This window comes from Austrofundulus limnaeus, unplaced genomic scaffold, assembly GCF_001266775.1.
Source record: "Austrofundulus limnaeus strain Quisiro unplaced genomic scaffold, Austrofundulus_limnaeus-1.0 Scaffold46, whole genome shotgun sequence".
NCBI classification, from domain to species: Eukaryota; Metazoa; Chordata; class Actinopteri; order Cyprinodontiformes; family Rivulidae; genus Austrofundulus; species Austrofundulus limnaeus.
In genome coordinates, this window is record NW_013952448.1 from 2619425 (window position 1) to 2630965 (window position 11541).

At 38.6% G+C, this 11541-nt stretch overlaps 1 protein-coding gene across 1 annotated transcript in view; it reads left to right on the forward strand.

Annotated features, from left to right (window-relative positions):
• Nucleotides 1–11541, forward strand: part of LOC106517273 (MAGUK p55 subfamily member 4) — a gene marked incomplete at its 5' end in the record, with an annotated part of 22593 nt that overhangs the window by 3832 nt on the left and 7220 nt on the right. Inside the window, 4 exon segments of the mRNA XM_014008025.1 lie at nt 651–692; nt 920–949; nt 5134–5172; nt 6472–6639. Of these exon segments, the coding sequence (XP_013863479.1) occupies nt 651–692; nt 920–949; nt 5134–5172; nt 6472–6639 (279 nt within the window).

The following is an 11541-nucleotide window of genomic DNA, read 5'->3' on the forward strand; positions in this document are numbered from 1 at the left end:
TGTTTTTATATATCCTGTCTCCTGTTTTTAATTTACTTTATGCATTTCTGTCTCAATATGCAAATAAGGTGGGTGGTCCTTCTGGGGTTAGCTCCTCTCCTATTGGTCAATAGACAGGAAGGAGTAGGATGCATGTGCAGATCGACTGCATGCTTGCACTGTCTTAGTTTAGCTTAAAGTTTAAACTTTAGTTTGAAACATAGACAAAGAGGAAATTATTCACCTAGGCCTTATGTTGCCTGTTTTAAACTAAACTTTAAACTAAAGTGAGTTAGCACTAGCATGCACGATCAATCTTTACACAGATACTGTTTCTTATTGGGCCATTTATATCTCTGCTTTTAATTTTAATTATGTCAGTTTTTGTCCTCCTTAAAACGGTTTATGGGATCATACTGAATATTTCATATTTGGTTTTAGTAGTTCTGCAGAGGTCTTCTATTTTATATCAAGTTGTTTGACATTTGTAACTTTTTTTTGTACCTGTACTGAACCATGTACACTGCTGGTATTTAGACACTTAAACTAAAATAAACTGGAGTCCTGGTATTGTTTGAAGTTTTCTTAGAGTAACCAGTATTTTTGTTGCCACATTAAAGCCTGGCTTTATATAAATGTTCTGTAACAATCTGTTTTTCTCTGTTTGTTAGAGGAGGATCCAACACACTCTGAGGACAAACGCATTTTAACAGGTAAATCATAATTCAAAATGTACAGTTGAAACCATAGGTTTACATACACTACTGTATATAAAAATACACATATGTGTTTTTTTTCACACTGTCTGATGTGAAATCAGAAAAAACTGTTCCTGTTTTAGGTCATTTAGGATTGTGTTAAACTTCTGGTTTCAACAGTTGTTTTTTTGTATTGAAAATATATCTGTTGTAATAAAAACAACTTGTTTTGTTTTTGACAGATTTGGAAAGTAATAAAGAAATAAACTTTGGTAGGTAAGTCTGTTCAGACACAGAGATAAATCTGATTAAACACTCAAAGAATAATCCCACATTGAGTTTTATCTATGAACCAAAACATGAGAGAAAAACCTTCAATGAGCAGAAAAGACTGATGAACAATGAGTCGGTCTTTATCTGACGTGTTACCAGTCTGCCTTGTGATGACACACCTTCAGTAACACAAACTCCACCACATTAAAGTGTCTGTGACATGCACCGCCATGAAATACAAAAAGTCAAAGAAATAGATTTATATTTAAGAAACTGAATACATGAGATTTTACCAGTTATATCACATAATTGGCAAATTTTCTTTTGAATTTGGCTCAGATAAAGTGAAACAGGAAGTGACATCAAAGGGGAACTCTTCAAGAAATAAAACTGTTTTTTGTTTATTTAAACAATATTAGTTGAACTCTGACTGTTCCTCATCTCTCTATGATAGTGATTAAAATAATCTAAAGAAACATTAGGCTCTTGTCTACATCATGTGTTGTTAGCCATCTTAGCAACACTCTGGTCACATGCAGACATTCACATTTGACATCACTTCCTGTTAATTCACATGCAAATATTTACAACTGTTCATCTCAGCAACATGAGACATTTTTTTACAATATGTTATCAGTGTTATCCTTCCAAAAATACATTCATTTTTATTACAAAAAATGATGTCACAGGCTCTTTAAGGTGGCAATTCAGGGAGAAGTTAAAACGTTTTTATTTTAATGCAATTTTTCCTTCTTTGCTGCAGTGTTACCTGATGGCCTCTATGATCCATGACAGACAGTACACACTGACAGACAGTACACACTGACAGACAGTACACACTGACATACAGTACACACTGACATACAGTACACACTGACANACAGTACACACTGACATACAGTACACACTGACAGACAGTACACACTGACAGACAGTACACACTGACGTACAGTACACACTGATATACAGTACACACTGACGTACAGTACACACTGATATACAGTACACACTGACATACAGTTGTAGGAAATGTGACTTATGTAAAATAAGCCCACCTCTACATCTTCCCATAACAAAGTTATGAGAGGAATTTTTACCAAGGTTTTTCTCATTACTTTAATATTTGTCTGTGCAAAGTGAAGAGTAACACAATGAGGGAACGTCAGACGAGTTCAAGTTGATTCATAAAAGATTCTGCAATCATTTATTTACACAAATTGAACAAATCATAAGTTACACCTGATTGTGGCTATTTATAACAAGCGTCAAAGTTAAATGAGATAAAAACCCGCGTCCGAATTTCAATTCACATTAAACTCAGATTACTTATATATAGACAGTAAAACGTCAGCTCTGATGTTAAAACCAAACAATTCTACTGGCACTTTAACTTAGGGTTGGCAAAGAAAGGATAAGAAAAGGGATGAAAATTAAAGATTAGTGTTTCTGCTTTTATTTTGGTAAGGGTGTCTGTGACAACCGGATTAGCACTTCCTCTCTGCGCTCAGAACTTCACATGACACGTCACCACGAACACGTCAGCTTTACCTGGTGATGTCTTCTTAAGGCACCCCTCAGTATGAACTGTCTCACCCCGACCATCCAGGAAGCTTGTACCCGCTGGTCCTTGGCGAGTAGGTGTTTTTCAGGTGACTTTTAGTCTGTTTCAGCCCAGGCTAGAAAGATTCCAGCTGAAAGTTCCGGTCGTCCTTCAAAATAAAAGTTCTCCCCGCGGGAGGTAAAACACTCTAAGAGACTTGCGTCTCCGGGTGGACAGAAGGCGGCTTGCTTCTGTCCTGGCCGGCAAGTCTACTCGATTTGGCTCCTGAGTCAGACCTGCGGCCCGGCTGTTCTCCGGAGAGAAGAAGCCGGTCTTCCCGTTTCGACATTCAGGAAGAAGAGTCTTGTGTATCACTCCAAGACGTCCGTGTTAGTACAGAGAGTCGGACGCCTTGGATCCGCCCTCAGGCGTTAGCATGAGTCAGAAAGGAAAGAGAGATAAAGACTTTGCCAGAGGCGCCAGTGCAAGGACACATTCCGTAGTTGGTTTCACAGAATGATAATATCTTCTGGCTTTCTTTCTGATAGACTCTAAGAGAAATCACTGTAAAACATTTATGATGATTAATTAACATTTCTGTTAAAATAATCAGTCTGAACTTGGTGTCCAGATAAATGTAAGATTTTCTTAAGAAAAACTCTGAATTATATTACTGATGTTTCCAGTAAAACAAAACAGTGATTTATATAAAAACACAATGAAAACATGGTGATGATTTTCTGTGATTTTATACCATTAATTAATCTTTTAGGCACGATAAAAGAGTAGAAGTGATTCTTCCTTTCTTTGTGACATGTCATTATTATGATTAACAAATGCATAAACATTCTTAGTTAAACAACCAATGAATCACGAACAGAAAAGATTGTTTCTGTTTAATATCTGATTAAGAGAACTGAAGTCCTCTTTCTAGGTTGAAATGACCCATCATGGCCTAAAATAGAGTTCAGTGTTCCTGCCTTCTGTCAGGCCTGTCCGAGACCTGCTTTGAGGCAGTAACTCCTGTTTCTTCACTCGAGGTGACCCCTACACTGTACACACTGACACACAGTACACACTGACACACAGTACACACTGACAGACAGTACAGTAGTAGATGTGTTTATCTGTCTGTTTACAGTTCTTAGAACTGAGCACACTTGTTTTACTCATGACAAACAGAGATGAGCTGAATTGTTAAATTAATTAATAAAAATGTTTGCATTTGGTTCTGATCACAGGCAGGACCAAGTCATTGTTTTGCAAGCAATGTTGTATAAAAGTACCTCAGTGATACTTGAGTAAAAGTACAAGTATCTTATCATAAAAATACTTTGGTAAAAGTTAAAGTCTTCTCTAAAAATATTACTTGAGTAAAAGTACAAGTATCTTATCATAAAATACTTTGGTAAAAGTTAAAGTCTTCTCTAAAAATATTACTTGAGTAAAAGTCTTAAAGTATCTGATATTTTTTGTACTTAAGTATCAAAAGTAAATTTCTGACACAAAATCTACTTAAGTATTAAAAGTAAAAGTACTGAGTAAAAGTGAGCAGTTAGATTTTACAAAATGACATTTATTGGGAGGTGACTTCTCCAAAAACTATATTTTCTAACAGCGTGCAGCTGTGATGGGTTGTGTACAAGCTAATAGTGTGTCAGAATGGTATATATTTATACTTCTCATCCAAACACAATTAAATTCACTCTATAGGAGACACAGTTTATCAGGAGAGGAGTTTTATAAGTAACAACTCAGAATAAAACAGGAGTAACAACTTTCTACTTCTTACCTTTTTAACAAATGTAGTGAGTAGAAAGTACAGATAATTGTGTGAAAATGTAATGAGTAAAAGTAAAAAGTACGCTGAAAAATAATTACTCAAGTAAAGTACAGATAACCAAAAATTCTACTTAAGTACAGTAACAAAGTATTTGTACTTAGTTGCTTTACAACTTTGATTGCAAGTCTCAATTAAATCTTTACCCTCAAGAACTGAGTCAAGTCTCAAACAAAGACAGGCAGCTGTCAAGTCAAGTCCCAAGTCTGAAACTTGGAAATTCACGTCTTTTTTAAAACAATTTGCAGTAAAATGTTACATAAATAATGAAACGTGTGCTCTCTCTTGAATATGTTAACAAACTGTGATGAAACTACATTTTGAAATTGCACCTTTTCATTGCAGTTCAATGAAACTTAGCTGCTAAGTAATCTTCTTTTAAACTATACTTTTTCATTTTCTAAGCTCTGATGAATTTGATTTGCTGTGCTGCAGCTCACACTCACATCCTGTACGTACAGAGTGTGGAAAAAGATGGACTCTGCCTTTAATACGTAATGAGTGAAATTAACTAATGGGTCCTACTTTATAAATAATCTGTGTTAAACTATAGATTTTGGGTAAAATATCAAGTCTTTTCAAGTGAACAGGTTCAAGTCAAATTCAAGTCCCAAGTCATTGGTGTAAAAGTCCAAGTCAAGTCACAAGTCTTTTAACATCTTGTCAAGTGTAAAGTCCTAATAATGACTCCAGTTTGATTCGAGTCCAAGTCATGTGACCTGGGTCCCCTGCTGTTGTTCTGATTCATGTAATACTTTTGTTTAACATTGATAAGTAAATAAAAACTCATGTTTTCTCTTCAGACGAGGCTGACTGTGACGTGACTGATGGATTCTATCTTGGTAAGACTAATTTTATTCTCACACTTTAACATATTTAGTTTAAAGAAAATCTGTGCACATCTGGTCCCAAATGCATGCCAACCACTTCAAACTTTTACTCGTATCTTGACTCTCAGAAATTAGTAATTTTCACACAAAAAATCCATATTAGTCACATGTGATCAGGTGATCACATGTGATCCAACAGGAGGGTTGACAAGCAGACTGTTGACTGTGAGGTGAGTGGCTGACAGGTGGCAAACATTTCTTCTAGTGGCACAGTGGCTTGTGAGGTTGTTGTTGTTGTTTTGTTTTATTTTTTTCTTCTTCATACAAGCTCTGAGTCAAAAATGATGTAATAGAGTTTTTAAAGGGGCTATATCATGTAAAATCAACTTTTTAAAGTTTTATATCATGTTATAATGTTCTCCTCTCATCAACAACATGTCCAGAGTCTGACTCTGACTCATTCATCATGTTTGATAAATCCTGTAGAGTCCTGAGGCAGCAGGCAGGGGGGCAGAAACCACTGGTTGGGACCAGAACCAACTTTTAGGACCAGCTCCTCCTCTGGGCTGTGTCTCCAAACTGAGCTGCCTCACCACAGAGCACACCTCCCCACCCCGCCGTGACTCCTGCAGACTCTCAGCAGCAACAAAGCAAACGTGTGAAAGTGAAAGTGAAACCTAACTGTCTGCTGAGCTCTCAACATTASTTCTSRYTCAGTGAAGCTCTTTTCAGATTAAAAATACCTTTGAAGAAATGTATTGTCAGATGCTAAGTAAACTGCATCATAGCGCGCGCGACCCCCCCCACCCCCACCCCGCGCGAGCTGAAATGGGCATGACAGAAGCAGAAGGTGGTTCTTAAAGAGACAGAGGCCAATCTCAAGGCGTTTAAAAGAGGAAGTGATGAGAAGATAAGTTTATTTTCTATTTAAACATAAAAACAGCATTTTAATAACAGCTAAAGGTGACATAGATACTTTATTATGGTATAGTATTTAAATATATGCCTGAGAAACACTGAATATTGACCCTTTAATAAAACTGTGAGATCTGTATGGACTGTCAGGAGCATGACACTTTGAACATGCTTGTCCAGTCTGCTCAGTATGATTAACAGACGGTCAAACTGCCACATTACATGTAGGTCAGCTCATTAAATGTGTCTTCTAATAACATCTAGTGAAGAACCAAAACACTCTGGAAGAGACTGTGTTGACTGCATTTAAACAAATTAAAATCACATTAAAATTTGAACTTTGATGACTTTTATGTTTCTAATTCAACACATATAAATGTTTTTGATCCTATTCAGCTGGTTTCCGTCGAAGTTTCCGTCTCTGGAGGAAAACATGCTACAAAAAGAGGCGTCAGTCCTGCACCTCCTGCTCTCCCACCACCAACGCTCTGTGCTCCCCCTATGAGGAGGTGGCTTTGTACCAGCGCCTCCCACAGGAAATCCACCGCCTGATCATCCTCATTGGTTAGTGAAAATTATAAATAACTGAGGAATTGTTAAAAACTGTCCACTTTACTTACCTGAAACTAAATATCACAAAATTGATATAAGTAAAAACTAAACAACTTAAATTCTACTCCTAAAAGGTGCTCAGCTCAGATTAAAATGTACAGATTTTCAAGTCATATTTTGATTTAATACAGATAAAAATCCAGTTTAATCCATTTCATTCCTGTATAGTTTAATTTATACGATGTCAGCTAGCAAAATAATTTATGAAAAACTCCCAACAGTTATGACTGAACCAGTGGTCAACAGTAGAGATTTCTAACAGAACAAGACTCAGAATTAGGAGAAAAACCTTGGAGCAACTTGGGAAGACCCTGGTAGAACAACTAAAGGGATTATTCAGGAAAAAAATGTTAGTAAATTTTGAAACTGTTACGTCTAAAACTGGACATATCAAACATTTTGAAGTAGGGTTTTACTGAAAAGTTATGAACAGATACATTGCATATAAAAGTATTCAGACCCTTGAATGTTATGTTTTATTGCTGTTAGAAATCAATCATGGTAAAAAGAAATTGGTTTCTTTACAAAAAAAATGGGAGAAAAAGACCCTTAAATGTCAAAGTGAAATTAAATTTTTACAGCGTGACTACAAAAATCTCATTATATGGTATCTTTATATGAGTATTTGCATACTGTACATGTACACCCAGTATATAGAATAGTTAATTCATGAGTACATTTAGATTTTTATTACTGTGTCTGTATACGACCCACAGGAGACACAACATTAAAAGCAGTAGTTATTTCATTCCTTGGCTTTAACAGGTCTGATGCTGCTAAAAATAACAGATTTTCTTTTCTTGATCTCAGAGAGCAGGACTTTAATCTTCAAACTCGTAAAGTTCTTCTTTTTACTTTTTGCTGTAATTTTCATGAATAGACACTTGCTGATATCTGAGGCAGGAAACACAGCCTTATATGGTGTTTTTGGGGTGGTAATTATGCTAATCTCCTCTCACGTGCACGAGCAGCTGGATAGAACAGGTGAATTTACGCAGCTCATTTACACACTTTTCCTGAAGATAGAAGAGTTTGTTGAATCTGACGTGACATGTTCGTACGAACCCTTTGTACGAACAAAAGTAAGAGAAATTTAGGAGAAGAATACGAACATGTTCTTGCAGAGGCCCAATGTGTTTAACACAAGTTTAATTACACAACATTGGCAAGCTACCTACCAACAACATGCTAATAAAATGCTTAAATTAGTTGACCCTTTTCTGTCTGTCACTCTGCCCTCTCACCTTCAGCATTGGTTCAACATTTGGCAGTTTTTTGAGTTTTGTATAGTCCAACATTGTTTTGTCACAAATAAAACTAAATAAGATAACGTGTGTATATTATGATCTCGCCCACATCAAGGCTGCACTCTGCTCAACCCAAACACAACCCGGGCCAGAGTAAAGTAAGGCCAGGTCGTCTGGAGCTGGAGCAGGCTGAAGCAGGCTTTACAATGCAAAAACACCTTGTGTGAGACAAAGTGGGAAGACTCGGCGAGAGCAGAGCTAAAGGAGTATATTGGAGGCCTAAGGCTGGGTTATAGTCATGCTTTGAGTTATTGCGGAAGCTCCGTGGAGTGCGCCCGCTCCTGAGCCGCGTGCTGTGTGAAAACATAGTTGACGTTTGTTATGCCCTTCAATTATGTTAAGAGTAATAAGGCTTTTATTTTGAAGGTCAAGGTAGGACTTGGACAGGAAGTCAACCGTTTTGTTAGGTTCCATTTTGTTTTAAACTGTCACATGTGAGGAGGTGAATCGGTTGCAATCAGCCTTTTGTTTACGCCATCGACATCACCGTCTGTAAGTTTTCATTTAATATTTAAGAGTAGATTTTATTTAGTGTCTTATTTGTTAAGAATGTGTATTTCGTTTGAACTCTTTTGTACTCATAGTAAATGCAGCTGTTTTGTTTATGTTACAGTTTACTCCATGTTGTATGAGTGCTTGGGTCACCAGTATAAAGCAGAAGAAACCTGTATCCTGATTCAAATGTTCATTTAAATGGAGTTAAGCTTACTGCTGAATTGCATTGTTAAACACACAAGGAGAGCAGAATAGTAAAAGACGGTGCGCAGTTGGCTGAACAGCATTAAAGCAGCTACATTAACAGATATGGAAGAAGCACAGCTCGAAGGAGCAAGACCAAAAGACATGAAGTCTTTTCAAGATGGAGCGTCAATTAAAAGCAGTAAAAGTGCTGGTTCCAGTTCAAAACGCTCAAGCACGTCATCAGTTGGTGCAGCAGCGGCATGCGCTAGGGCCAAAGCCGAAGCAGCTCGTGCACATGTTTCATTCGTCCAGAGAGAGATTAGCATTAAAGTTGACAAAGCTAGACTAGAAGCTAGTCTCGAAGCTCTTAATCTTGAAAAAGAAGCTGCAGCTGCTATTGCTCAAGCCAAAGTTTTGGAAGCGGCAGCAGATTTAGAGAACGAAGAACACCGTAGTTGGAAAAGTCTTCCCAACGCGGTCCAGACACATGAACGTGTAAATGACTACATCAAAGATCAATTTATGCAGCTTAACCAACACAACGAATCTGTCAATATGTCGCTGATATCAGAGTATCCCATTGAAAATAACCCTCAACTACCAACCAAGGACATCAATAAAGAGGAGTATATTGTGAAAGAATGCTGGCCTCCACCATTTCAACCACAAYGAAGYTCDGAAGCTTCTAATCGATCTCGGACTGCTCACATTWGGACTACACCGGCTYRGCTAGCCRGAGAAAAKGACTTCCCAGTTCAAAGTGAGGTACAGTTACAAGAACCAATGTCCAATATACTTCGGCCAAATACCAAGTTGGCTTTTCCACAGTACTCTGACACTTCCCACACAAAACCGCCAGAGTCTTCAGCAATGATGAACATGGCAAAGTACTTGGCACACAAAGAGCTTGTGAGCACTGGCTTAACACACTTTGATGATCGTCCAGAGTCCTATAGAGCATGGAAATCTGCTTTCTCAAACACCATCAAAGATTTGGATCTCACTGCCAGTGAACAGTTGGATTTAATCTCAAAATGGCTTGGTAAGGAGTCTTCTGCATATGTCAGATGCTTAAGAGCTGTTCATATTGACAACCCAAACATTGCACTAAAAATGACCTGGGAAAGGCTTGATGAATATTATGGTGCTCCAGAAGTCATAGAAAGTGCTCTTTTCAAGAAGTTGGACAACTTTCCTAAAATCACAAACAAAGATAATCGCAAGTTAAGGGAGCTCGGGGATCTGCTGATGGAGCTACTCTCAGCAAAAGAGGATGGCTACTTGCCTGGCTTGGCATACTTGGACACYGCTCGTGGCATCAAACCCATTCTGGAAAAGTTGCCATACAACCTGCAAGAAAAATGGATCACTCAGGGGTCAAAGTATAAAGAGGATTACAAGGTTGGTTACCCACCCTTCTCCTTTTTCACCTCCTTCATTTGCTACCAAGCCAAAACAAGAAACGATCCCAGCTTCGCCCTTTCTGGAAGCAGTTCTGTGACGGAAAATCCTATCTCACATCACAGCAATTTCAGAACCCCAGTCTTAGTGCACAAGACCAATGTCTTCTCTGGAGTGATACAAGAAGAAGTACCACTTAAAGGTGATATGGCCAAACATTGCCCCATCCATAACAAACCTCAGCCCAGCTTCAGCCCAGTTAATGGACTATCTCACAGTTACCACACTGCTGTGGTKGATCACGACTCACTCGGCCTCACAGTCTTTAAGAGAACGGCAGATGATAATAAGCGGGCTTTCTCCATAGAAGACAAACAGTTTCTGCAAATAATGGACAATGARGTTTTTCAGGACGACTCCAATAGTTGGGTGGCTCCACTTCCATTCAAGTCCCCTAGGCCGCCTTTGCCCAATAATCGTGAACAAGCAATGAACCGCCTTTCTTCACTTCGGCGCACATTAGAGCGTAAGCCAAAAATGAAAGATCAGTTTTTTGCCTTTATGCAAAAGATATTTGACAACAACCACGCAGAGATAGCAATCCCACTACAAAAAGGAAAAGAGTGCTGGTACTTGCCAATGTTTGGAGTYTACCATCCGAGGAAACCTGACCAAATCAGGGTTGTCTTCGACTCAAGTGCTCAATACAATGGGATCTCCCTAAACARTGTGCTGCTCAGTGGACCAGACTTGAATAACAGTCTGTTGGGAGTTCTCATCCGTTTCAGAAGAGAACGCGTAGCAGTCATGGCCGACATTGAACAGATGTTTCATTGTTTTGTTGTAAAAGAAGATCACAGAGACTACTTGCGCTTCCTTTGGTACCGAGATAATGACCCCAGTAAGGACATCATTGAATACAGGATGAGGGTTCATGTATTCGGAAACAGCCCTTCTCCCGCCGTGGCAACGTATTGTCTCAGGAGAGCTGCATTGAAGGGAGAGCAACAGTATGGGCCAGACACCAAATGCTTCGTAGAGCGGGAGTTCTACGTCGACGACGGTCTTGTTTCCACACCAACAGAAGAAGAGGCAATTTCTCTGTTACAGAAAACACAAGYATCTCTTTCAGAGTCAAACCTAAGACTTCATAAGATCACATCCAACAGCATCAGAGTTTTAGGAGCCTTTCCGGCTGAAGATCATGCTAAGGGTATTAAAGACCTCTGCTTGGATAAAGATGTAGTACCCACACAGCAAAGCCTTGGATTGAGTTGAGATGTCAAAAGCGATGTATTCACCTTCCAAGTATCCATCAGTGACAAACCATTTACCAGACGCGGTGTCCTTTCCACCATAAACAGTCTCTTCGATCCTCTCGGTTTTGTTGCTCCTGTAAGCATTCAAGGCAAGTCCTTGCTGAGGGAGCTCACCATGGATGGAACGGAATGGGACAGCCCACTCC